General features: G+C 33.9%; 2 protein-coding genes and 1 long non-coding RNA gene across 3 annotated transcripts; 2 read left to right on the top strand and 1 right to left on the bottom strand.

Moving 5' to 3' along the window:
* The first annotated feature begins 1,568 nt into the window (after nt 1-1,568).
* Nucleotides 1,569-2,805, top strand: LOC128041405 (uncharacterized). Its single transcript, XR_008196423.1, has 2 exons — nt 1,569-1,616; nt 2,453-2,805. It is a non-coding gene; the product is annotated as an uncharacterized LOC128041405 (long non-coding RNA).
* Nucleotides 2,806-7,680: 4,875 nt separating this feature from the next.
* Nucleotides 7,681-9,076, top strand: LOC105771323 (senescence-specific cysteine protease SAG39). The gene is made up of 2 exons (XM_012592754.1): nt 7,681-8,158; nt 8,237-9,076. Exons 1-2 carry the CDS (start codon nt 7,726-7,728, stop codon nt 8,827-8,829), a joined length of 1,026 nt encoding a protein of 341 aa, XP_012448208.1. The 5' UTR covers nt 7,681-7,725; the 3' UTR covers nt 8,830-9,076.
* Nucleotides 9,077-9,603: 527 nt separating this feature from the next.
* On the bottom strand, nt 9,604-11,190 carry LOC105771324 (senescence-specific cysteine protease SAG12). Its single transcript, XM_012592755.2, has 2 exons — nt 10,470-11,190; nt 9,604-10,365 (listed from the first exon to the last, which is right to left on the bottom strand). Exons 1-2 carry the CDS (start codon nt 10,894-10,896, stop codon nt 9,881-9,883), a joined length of 912 nt encoding a protein of 303 aa, XP_012448209.1. The 5' UTR covers nt 10,897-11,190; the 3' UTR covers nt 9,604-9,880.
* Between the last annotated feature and the right edge of the window lie 1,320 nt (nt 11,191-12,510).

Raw genomic sequence — 12,510 nt, 5'->3', positions numbered from 1 at the left:
AAAATCTTGAGACATGAGTTGAATATTAAGGTGATATTTAATTATGAGTTTCGGCAATAAGATTAATATGGATGTTAGTTGAATTTTAATTATTATGCTATGTAATAATTAGGTATTTAGAAATAGTGTATATTCATGTGGTGCATTTAAAATATGTTTGATTTGAAAATATAAGTGATTATATGATTCGATTTTGGTGCTCATATTTATATTGATAAGCATGTGAATTGATGAATGTCAATAAAGTATAAATATGTTATGGGTAATGTGTTATAATGACTGAACATGTATTACTTAGCTTGGTAATGATATTGAAATATGGTTATTTGGAAATGGCTCATTAGGAGTTCATGCGCAAGCTTGAAATAGGTAAATAAGCATGTTTTGGTCTTATATAATGATGTATATTTGTCTTTTAAATGAGCTTAAGGTTAGTAAGTAATGTACTTGATAAATTTAGGTAATGTTAATTAATTGGAAGATGCATGTTTTAGACCTAACTTTATATACTTAAATAGGTTAGTCGAATTGAGTACATGGTAACCGGCAAGGTATGGGTATAAATTGATGTGAATAACTGTGCATAAGGATTTTAATTACTCAGGGATTTTTATTGAATTGATGAGATAATACATAATTCTTGCTTAATATTTTTAATGTACATTTTCTTTGTATGGCTTTGTGACATGTTTGTTTAAATATAACTATGATTATATGCAAGTGAAATGTATGTTTTTTTATGATTAATAATGTATGTTAAATTTTAATTAGCCATTAGTTTTATTTATGCAAATATGACATATATGCATTCGGAATTATTTGAAAGTTGTATCTTATTTGATAATGCATCGTAATCCCAATCCGACAACGGATACGGGTTAGAGGTGTTACACTAGTTCATAAAGGTACTTGATTGGAATGAGTTTTTAAATTAGAGGTCCTTATATAGTAATTAGACCATTTTATGTCATAATGGACAAAAATGGACATGAAAGGGTAAAATTTTAAAGAAGAGTAAAAAGGGCATTTTGGTACATTGGTAATTAAATGGATTAAAAGACAAAATAAAAGCTAAAAACCCTTGTCCATCTTCCTGCTTGGCTGAATGTAGCAAGGGGGAAGCCATGGTTAGGGTTTTCAAGCTTCCAAGCTCAATAATCAAGGAAAAACGAGATTCGAATTTAGAACGGGGGAAAAACAAAGAATATGACAAATAAGTCCTTTTCATCGATTGTGCTACCGAGGTAAGTTTGCATGTAAATAATGCATCGTTACGTTATCATATTTTATTATGTTTTATGAAATGTGGTTGTATATTGAATGAAATAGACAAGTATTGAAAAGTGAGAAATTTTTCGGTTGAACATTAGGAATAGAATAGGATACAAGTGACATGTCACTAGTGACTCAAGTGTGGTACTATGTGAAGGCCACTTTGAGAAGAGATAGCTTTGGTCACAAGTGTGGTACTATGTGAGCGCCACTTTGTGAAGAAGGTAGCTTTGACTACAAAAGTGGTACTATGTGCAGGCCACCGGATATCCGTTATTATTCTGATATGTTCAACGGGAAATGACTAAGTGTAAACGAATATGACATGTGATGAATAAGTGCAGGTATATGTGTGTAAACTTATGAGCAATGTACTCGATATATGATCGAACTTTGGTAAGATTGATACGGAGTAAGTATTACAATGAAAGTTACTATAAAGAAAACATGAAAGAGTGAAATTTAGAAATAAAATAGTTTTGGATAGCAGCGGTTGTGTGAATTTGAAAAATCAAAACAAATGGTGGAAATCGAATTAGAAGTTGAATAAGATATGAAATAAAATTTTATTGAGTCTATTTTCATATTAAAGAAACGGTGTAAGCAAAAGAAATTCATATTATGAGATATTTGAATTTTAGTGAGACAATGTCAGAATGATTTCGAAATCCCCTGTTTTGACTTGGGAAATCATTAAAAATTGTACAAAAATAATTATGGGTTAGAATTTATATGTTTAAAATCCTATTTTTAAAAGAAACAAACGAGAACATCATTCGAATCCTGTATGAGGAGATAATTCATTTTTAGTGAAGAAGGATCGAAACTGACAGACAACAGAATAGGGATGACTTTAAAGAATAAAATGTACTTATTGGCTAAACCAAAAATTCTGAAAATTTTATGGTAAGAATATATGTAAGTCTAGTTTAAGGTAAAATTAGCGGATCTTAATTTTGAGTTTCATAGCTCAAGATATAAATAATTGAGTGATTGTGACTTGAGTAGATAGCTTGAGATGAACATGAATAAATAGTGTGGAACTATGTGCAATTATGATTGTATTATCTTGAGAACATATTGTGAAGATTAACAAAAGCATGTTAATAAATCACTTATTATTTACGTACCTATTTACTAAGCTTTAATGCTTACCCCCTTCCTTTCTTTTTTCCTATAGTGTCATAGATGCTAGCTCGAGTTGGAGGTCGTTGGAGATTCTATCACATTAACAAGTTATTGATTGGTATTGTATCAACGATCTTCAAGTATTTTTAAGTCTATGGCATGTATAGGGATTTGATTATGTGTGTAGATGTTATTATGAGTTAGCCTAAAATGTTGGCCTATAATATTTGATAGTTCATTTTGTATAAGGCCATTGAGGTTGGCTAATATTAGTTAAGTTATATGTTTATGATGTTGTATTTTGTGGATGTACAAGCTTGCATGACTTGGTTGAATGAGTATGTATTGGGCCTCGTAGGCCCTATTTAGGGACTCAAAGATAAAAATTTGAAAAGTTTTAATTTGGATGAAGTTTCATGTCTCGGTTTAATACATTTACAAGTGTATGTGTTCTGGTAATGCCTCGTACCCTATTCCGGCGTCAAATACGGGTAAGGGGTGTTACAATATTAACAATACTAAATGCACTACAATTGTTTATCATGATGTTATCATCAATTGTGAGTTAGTGTCCAATTGACTTATGACACTAACTCAGTTAACTTCATTATTAATATATACAAATGGTAGAGATAATAAATTGTGCATATTAAAAAATGTATATAATATAATAAATTAAAATTTTGGTTGAGTGGTAATTTTAATATTTTACCAATTTAACGGTGTTGGTTCAAATCCCACCACACTTGTGTTTTTATTGATTTTTGTTAAAATAAAATACTAAAGTACCCTCATATAATATAATTTATTTTAATTACAAAAGGATATTTTCATAATTTTTCTAATCGAATTGGTGTCCGGTTGACTCGTGACACCAACTCAACCAGGGATTTAAATAATAGTATATATATAAAATTGATGTATATAATAAAATATACATAGTAAAATTAAAATGTATAAAAATATCAAAATAAAACTTTAATTTATTGGTTTTACTTGGAAGATATGGAATTCCCCTGTTCTCTCTTCCATTGACCACCTTTGTCTTTACCATTTGCTATTTATTTCCATTTTTTTGTTGTCTCTTTTCCCCTAGTTTTTTGGGGCCCTTGCTTTTACCGTTGAGACGTCAGCATTGCTTTCGAAGTGAGACGACAAAAGGTGTAATCGCATTAGAAAATATTGTGGCAAAAAGGAGTTGGATTGGAAGCTACTGTTGTAAAACCCTATACCCAGCCTAGACGTTAAGACCAAGTCTGAAGGCTACATTAAAACGTTTAAGGGAAAACTAACCTTTTAAGTATTTTAAAATTCGTCATACAGAAACCATTTAACCAATTAAACCAACACGGAAATCCGAGCTTACAAACTATAGTCCGAAATAAAACATACATTAGTTCAATTTTAAACAAATAATAAAATATCTAGAAAAGAGAGATGACAGAGCTCCTGACACATCGAGCCTCCTAAGTCTATGGGTTACCTGCAATTCAGTAACAAATAGAATGAGTTTATAACTCAATGTGTGTAACAGATGTAAAGGCAATAAAACAATATAAATATAAAAGTAATTTCCCAAATTTAGATACAGAATCATAAACAGATGATACTTAGTATTATTGTAATAGGTCAGATAAGATGCAGAACAGATCAGAATCAGACGCAGTTTCCTACCCCTATCCACTACACACCATCTCTGACCATCCCAACACACCAGATAGGGTATCAAGTACTCATCTAGCCCTACACACCAATTAGTGTCGGTGTGACACATTTCGGAGTGATTACAGACTAGCTGTTAGATCAGTACATGATAAATCGCCAAAATCAGATACAGATTTGTGACTTAGCCACTCAATTCGATAGATCATTAAACTATCGGCACTTCTTTCTTTACACCATTCCCACCCAATACAAATGCATATTACAGATATCAAATATCAAGAATGTACATACAGTTATCCAAATACAATTCATAATTAGATAATACAGATTATTATCATTTAACAGTTATCGCATTAATTATACGTACAGATAATTGATTATTCAGCCTCAAAATATTGGATATCAAGTTATATGGTCTAATTCAGATCATACGGACCTTACGGAAGGCCTACGTTCGATTCGAACGACGCTTACGACCCTAAGGGAAATTTCAATATTTTGGCCCACACGCCCATGTGGATTCACACAGCTTGGGTGTTTGGCCCGTGTAGTCCACACGGCCTGGCACACACCCATTGGCCCTCTTAATGTCACACACGACCTAACACACAGCTGTGTGTCTCAAAATAGTGAGTTAGACGGTCTAATACACGGCCAAGCGCGCGCCCGTGTGACTCCAATCTCAAATTATCACTCACACATCTTGGACACACGCCCATGTCTATGGCCCGTGTGACACTAATTTACAAACAGTGAGTTACATAGCCTAGACACACGTTTGTGTCCCTGCCGTATGACATTAATTCACAAATAGTGAGTTACACGGTTTGACACACGGCCGTGTGACACACACAACCTACCATACGGCCTGGCACACGACCGTGTGGCGTCGACCCATGTTTTCTGGCATTCAAACTTTGTAGAAAATCAGGTTTTCGTTACACACCTGGTATGGGTTTGATGTAGAAGCATTAGATATGACCCTGTAACCTAGGAATGACAACCAATTGTCCAATTCAAAGAGATTAATCGAGTCAAAAATCTAGATTACAGTCAAATCGAACTATGTTGAAAACTTCAACGCGAAAGCTCTGAAATGAAGGTTATGCTCTTACCGACGAACGAACAACGTTTAATCAGCACTACAATGTTGGAGGAATGCTACTCTCAAGATTCTCGCCTAAATAAGCCCAATTAAACAATTAACAGAGAATTTGATACAACTGATAGTATTATTCAACCAAAAAGAGAATAGACAAATTTTAGCAAAAACGAAGGAATCAACAGCAGCACTTATAGTAAAAATCTTGCAATTGAACAACGAAAAACACAACTTCCTGACTAAACCCATAGCAAGTCCCAAAGACGAGTAAAAGACAAAATTATAGTGAAGAAAGGAAAATGAAAAAAAAAACAAAAGAAAAAGAAAAGAAGAACGTAGAAAGAAAGAAAAAGAATCAAAGAAGGAAGAGGAAAGAACTTTAATAATTTAAAATAACTAACTTCCTTTGTAGAGCAAAAGAAAAATAATTACGTTCCCTTTTCGTTTACGCAGAGACTCAAATACAACTAAAAAATATTGAACCAACAAGCTCATTCTTGACACAAAATTTAACTTAAGTCAAAAGATCAATGATAGAAGTCAAGTAAACAAAATAACAAAAGTTCCAAAAATAAAGTTTGAACCCTTACCCTCTAACACACAAGTAGGATACTTAACCACAAATACAAAAATTTAATTATAGATAAAATTCAACAAACAACACTCAAATTTTTGGGGTGTTACAATTGTGACAATTGCGGTTACCTCCAAAAGCAAAGGATTTCATGCGGCATGCTCTGAATGGGGGGAATATTTTTCCATCAAAATGTAATAAAAAGGGTGTGGTTGTAGAAACAACAAATCATGCATTGTTTGTTTATCCTAAAGCATCTACCTGTTAGAACGAATGGGGTCAGGTAGGTAATGGTGCAAATATAAGCTATATAGAAGGCTTTAAAGTCTTAACCAGGCATTTACAAAGGGAGGAGGTGGTGGTGGGTTGGATTGGAGGATTTGGTGGGTGCAAATATCTACTTGCAAACCCAACTTCAGAGTGTTTTTGAGGAGCCCAATCCAAATTTAAATGCTGAGATGTATCCGTTGATTGACTGAAAGGGAAAAACAGAGAGAATTAGGCTAACATTAATAAAGGTGTTGTTAAAATTATTATATCTAATACATTATTCAAATGGAATTAAATTATAAAAATTCGAATACCAAATATAATTTTCTCTTATTTTCGATTCATAAGGTAAAATATTAAATATATATTTAAATTCGAGGCGAAACAAACACAATTCTATCATTTCCTTCATTTAAAAAATGGCTAATATATTATATAAATCCTTAAACATTGTTATTTTATTTAAATAAGCCCTTATACTTTTGTTACATCTAAATAAACTCTTAAACTTTTCACTTTGTACATCGAAGTAAACCATTAAACTTTAACTGATAACAAGATAAGCCCTTAACTTTTGACATATATGGATGCATTTGCAACCATACCTAATAGAATATGAACTGTGCCGCAAGTCTGCAACCTCAGTTGCTCCTTTCATAATTTTTGCTCCAGTAAAACTATTTGATATTTTTTTACGTGTAAAGTGTTTTTGAACTAGGATGTCATTAATCTCTAGGTTTTTAATAAATTATTATATAATTTTATTATAAAAATACTTTATTGAGTAAAAACTTAAGGTTTTTTTAACAGGGCAACTATCATTAAACTACATACAAAAATATTATATATTCTTATGTCCCTCCATTTTATTTTTTATTTATTTGTTTTATTTTATCCATATTATTGTAATCTAGTAAATTTTAATTATGTTATATTAGTAGAAATATTTTTTTATTTTTAGTATATCTACACATATTTTAATTTAATGATATTAATCTAGTTGTAAAAGTTAAACTAAGGGCTTCGCTACTGCATCTGTCTTGAAATATGCTTTTCTTTCAAGGCACAAACTAGTATTCCCCTCGGCACCATCGTAGAGGAAGCAGGACAAAACACTACTCCTAGGTGTACAGCCAAAAATGGCACTTTGATTCTAGGTAGGGATGTTATATTATCACAATTTAGCCATCACTTCTTCCGTTTCATATTAGAATATTGTTTAATGAAAATTGAATATTTCGGATCCTAATTTTGTCACGAACATAACTACTAATAATTCTATCAAAATAAGAAGTATTGAATTATGTTAAAACTCTGCAGAAAAACAAACAGGTTTAAAAGGAATATATTCCTATATTTATTTCTTGATATATTCTTGGGTGACTCTTAGTTTCACTACGATGAACGGTACATGTAAATGCAATCTGAAGATGTCTGGAATCTATTATTGAATTTATTGCCAGAAGTTTTAAAATCCAAGAATTTAAGTTAGATACGAATTAGAATCTTATCGGGTAACGAAATTAGCATGGAGTCCTCGTCAGAATATTTTGCAGGGCACGTAGATTGAGGTTTTTTTTGTCTGTTGCTAGTATGGGAGAAGTGTGGCTCGAGAACTCCTCTCTATATAAACTACATACAATCTTAGGATTGGCATCCCTCACAGCTCACATTCTTTCACTGTAGCATTCCTGAAATTTACTCCTCCCTAACAATGGCTTCGATAAGTCAATGTTTGGCCTTAATCTTTGTTTTGGGAATTTGGGCTTCTCAGGCCTCGTCCCGTTCTGTTCCTGAGGTATCTATGTCTGACAGGTTTGAACAATGGGTGTCTAGCTATAGCAGACTTTATCAGGATGCAGCAGAGAAGGAGAAACGTTTCCAGATATTCAAGGAAAATATGGAGTATATCGAATCCCACAATACTGATACCAACAAAAAGTACAAGCTAGGTGTTAATGAATTTACGGACTTGACCAATGAAGAGTTTAAAGCCATGAGAAATGGGTACAAAATGCGATCTTCCAACACTGTTGCAGCTTCGAAAACAACTTCTTTCAGGTATGAAAATGTTAGTGCAGTTCCATCTATCATGGATTGGAGAAAGAAAGGAGCTGTGACCGGCATCAAGGACCAAGGCCAATGTGGTAAGTAACAACAATTTGTGAAACAACTTTAAATGATTATGATTCCATAATGCTAATTGTTTCTTTTGGATGATATAGGATGCTGCTGGGCGTTCTCAGCTGTGGCCGCCATGGAAGGTATTAACAAGCTCAAAACTGGAACATTGATCCCACTATCAGAGCAAGAGTTAGTTGATTGTGATGTCAATGGCGAAGACCAAGGCTGCAATGGTGGTCTCATGGATGATGCTTTTGAATTTATCATTTTAAATAAAGGACTTACTACCGAAACCAATTACCCCTATGAAGGAGTTGATGGAAGCTGCAACAAGAAAAAATCAGCCAACCATGCTGTCAAGATCACTGGTTATGAAGATGTACCTTCAAACAGCGAGTCAGCACTGTTAAAAGCTGTGGCCAACCAGCCGGTTTCAGTTGCCATTGATGCTGGTGGGTCTGACTTCCAACACTACAAAAGTGGTGTCTTCACTGGCGAATGCACCACCTTCCTTGACCATGGGGTTACAGCAGTTGGCTATGGAGAAGCTGAAGACGGGACCAAGTATTGGTTGGTGAAGAATTCATGGGGCACTAGCTGGGGTGAGGATGGATACATTAGAATGCAGAGAGATATTGATGCTGCAGAAGGTCTTTGCGGTATCGCAATGGAAGCCTCTTACCCAACTGCTTGAAGATAAACACATAATATATTATGAAGCTGTCTATGCAGCATGTATAGTGAATAGTCCTCTTTTAAGTATTCTAAAAAGTCCAATTAGCTATCCTCAGGAAAAAGGACAGAAAGTTATGTTCGTATCAGCTTATTCATACAAACCTATATGAAACAAGGGTATATGTGCACAGTTTCATCAGGATTATTGTTCTGTACTTATTACCAAATGCCTTGAAACAGAAAGAAAAGCTTTCACTTTCCTTTGATCTTTCTACTCATATATATATATATAACCAGCATTTAGTTCGAAGAAATGGTCACAATTGTTTTCCTGGAGGGGAAAGAGCTCATTACACATATATAGATTGATTAATGGCATCAGCAAGGACCATTCTAGCAGACCATCTCATTTTTCTTTTCCCCCTAATAAGTTTTAACTAATAAAACAACATCTGCATGATCAATTCTCATTTGTTACTTCATGGTGTACCTTGAAAGACAGAGATTACTTTAATAATGACCATCCTATGTTATGAACTTTTGCTTTTAATTCGGATAATTCTATAGACTCGGCTACTCCATAATGCAAAATAGATTCCTTGAGAGAATCTATTGATTGGACACGTAATATTCATTATTAGATGTGGAGTAGCTTTTAACAATTTTTACGCCCGCATCAAATGAAAGAAAAGAAACGTCGCTTCTATATCTTTCAGTAACTTACAGGGTGACAACAGGCAAACAGTGGTTTTTTTAAACCAAAAAAATCAAATGGAATCTCAACAGTAGCAGATCATCAAATCAAACACTTTATTGCTGTTTTTTTTTTTTACAGTTTCCTACAGGAAGCGTAGCTACCATAACACAAATTTTACAATAGTTTTACACCTTCAGACAAATAACATGATATTGGTATTGACAGGTTGCAGCTTAATATAACAGTATTCCAATAATATTTTCTTCTTTCATGCAAGTGAGTAAGAAGCTTTCATGGCAACGCCACAAAGGCCTTCCTTGGCAGGAACATCCCTCTCTAGCCTCATATACCCTTTCTCACCCCAGTCAGTGCCTCACGAATTCTTCGCCAACCAGTACTTGGTACCATCCGAGTTGGTTCCGTACCCAACCAACGTGACAGCATGGTCAAGGTAAGTGTCACACTCCCCTAAGAAGACCCCGCTCTTGTAAAACTGGAAAGACCATCCACTTCCTTCTATAGCAACAGAAACTGGTTGGTTGGCCACTGCTTGTAACAAGGCCTTTTCGTTATTAGGCGGTACATCTTCGTAGCCGGTTATAGTTGCTGCAGGATTTGCTTCCTTCTTTCTGCAAGCTCCTTCCGATCCCTGGTAAGGGTAGTTGGCTTCTGATGTTAGGCCATGGTTACTTTTGATGAACTGAAAGGCAGTGTCCATAAAGCCACCTTCACATCCTTTATTTTCACCATTGATATCACAGTCCACAAGTTGCTGCTCTGACAATAAAATTAACTTCCCTTTCTTGAGTGCTGTTATGCCTTCTATAGCCGCTACTGCTGAAAACGCCCAACAACATCCTGTATTTTGACGCAAGATATAACAAGTACCATATATTGACCTGCCATGAAGTAAAAGATAATAAAACAAATGACTAGCTTATAATCCATGAATTCTCACTCACCACATGAGCTTTGATCCTTGACAGAGGTCACGACACCCTTTTTCCTCCAGTCCACAATAGTAGGCGTAGCGGTTACTTTTCCATGGCAGAAATTTGCGGGTTTTGAATTTGACATCAATTCAAAAGACTGGCATTTGTAACCAATGTGTAGGGAACGGAATTCCTCATTAGTTAAGTCTGCAAATTTGTTTACACCTAGCTTATATCCTTTCTCCACACCGTTATTAAAAGCATCGATACGTTCAACGTTTTCCTTAAATATTGCAAAGAGTTTCTCGTGCTCGGCTGAGTCTGTGTAGACGCGGCCATGCATAGCCATCCATTCCTCATGCCTCTTCAGCATATGTTCCTCATTGAGAGGCGACAGCGGGCATGTGAAATCCAGATGGACAAAACAAGGAGATAGGCCAAGCACATGTTTTGGCATACATTTGTAGCCATTGCACTAAGATTATCGATGATTATGGAAGTAAATAACTGAATATGAATCTATTTGCAATGGGCGCACTGACATCAAAAGAGCTATGAGGGTTTTATGGACATCATTTTCTCCAGTCATCATCCTATATCCCCACTTCAGTAGTGCTTTGATTAGACTCGCTACTACTCTGTGTGCCTTACAATATGTTCAGACTAACGCACCAAATTGGAATGCGATATTCTGGTAAGCTAGTAATAATTGAAGGCATTTAAACTGACGTTGATGATCATACAAAGTACATAAAACCACACCATGAATATACCTTATATGCAAGCAAAAGAAGTGAAATAAACCCTTAAACACTAGAAAAATGTCAAAATCAATCTCCTAGGAAGTTGTGTGCATTTAGAAGCCTGTTCAATGAATCTTGTCCTTGTGGTTTGTAATGAAAAGAAGTTTTATGTATTTAGAGTGCTTACTCTAACATAACATCGAATGAAGTGGCAAACTAAGGGCCCCTTTGATGTCACAAAGCTTTCAGTGTGTTGGCATCTGCTGTTTAAAATGATGGAAAATTCAACTGCAGTAAAGATTGGTCTGCCTTTGGATGATCTCCGTGAGAATTTCAAACTCACTGCACCCTTCTATTTTCGCTGAAGGGGAGGGCTCCAATTGAGGTACTGGACTTCCAGTGAGAGGAAAATTTTCTATTTTGCCCCTCTTATCTATATTTTATTTTATTATTATTTTAAAATTTTAATATAAATGTTATTTATGTAATTCTTAATTATTATTAGTTAACATAAATATAAATATAATATAGATTTATCATTTAATCTAGATTTTTATTATTATATATTAATAATTATTAATTAATATAAATTTAATTTAATTATTATATATTGATAATTATTTTTAACAACTTTTAATTTAATATCTCTAATGATTATTCTCTATTTTTATCTCATCGCTATCACAACATTTGAATCCAAACTCCTATCTCGACATTGAGTCTGCCACTGTGATTTTCGATCTCATCGCCACTGACATTTTCAATCTCACCGAAGCCAATCTCATTGCCCATCCAAATGGAGACTCTTTTTGTAACAACCTAATTTTCAGTGGTATCGGAAACAGTGATTCGAGATCACTAAATCCGACCAATGAGTCTTAAAATTTAATAAACTAATAATTATGGGTCAAGTATGAATTTAGAAGAATTTTTGAATTAGTGAATTTTGTGATTTATTGAATTTTGTGATTTAAAAAGAATTTAATAGGTAAATTGGGTCTAAAATGAGGTATCGAGACCTCGAGTTCATAAACCGAGCCATAAATCTTTTTATAAATATTTATGGAGCGTCATTGAGTTAGTATAAAAGTTTCGTTAGAAAATTTTAACGTTTGGATAGTCAATTAATTAAAAAAACTAAATTGAAAATAGTGCAAAATTTGTTAAATTGTGATTAAATAGCTTAAGTGATATATAAGGAGGGACTTAAGGCATAAATATGCCAATAAAGGATAGTTGAGACGGCATAAGAAAAGAAAAATCTGTAAAAGTGATGTAATAAGGGTAAAATTGGAAATTTTGTAAAAGTTAACAAATAAAAATCTTAA

The sequence above is a fragment of the Gossypium raimondii genome, chromosome 5, assembly GCF_025698545.1.
Source record: "Gossypium raimondii isolate GPD5lz chromosome 5, ASM2569854v1, whole genome shotgun sequence".
In the NCBI taxonomy this organism is placed as follows: Eukaryota; Viridiplantae; Streptophyta; class Magnoliopsida; order Malvales; family Malvaceae; genus Gossypium; species Gossypium raimondii.
This window is presented reverse-complemented; position numbering and strand designations above follow the sequence as displayed.

What these genes read in the sequence shown, in the direction of transcription:
- LOC105771323 (XM_012592754.1), top strand. Translation starts at nt 7,726, where the DNA reads ATGGCTTCGATAAGTCAATGTTTGGCCTTAATCTTTGTTTTGGGAATT. An exon ending in CAAGGACCAAGGCCAATGTG is followed by an intron (nt 8,159 to 8,236) that starts GTAAGTAACAAC and finishes TGGATGATATAG; the next exon opens with GATGCTGCTGGGCGTTCTCA.
- LOC105771324 (XM_012592755.2), bottom strand. Translation starts at nt 10,896, where the DNA reads ATGCCAAAACATGTGCTTGGCCTATCTCCTTGTTTTGTCCATCTGGAT. An exon ending in CAAGGATCAAAGCTCATGTG is followed by an intron (nt 10,366 to 10,469) that starts GTGAGTGAGAAT and finishes GTCAAAATACAG; the next exon opens with GATGTTGTTGGGCGTTTTCA.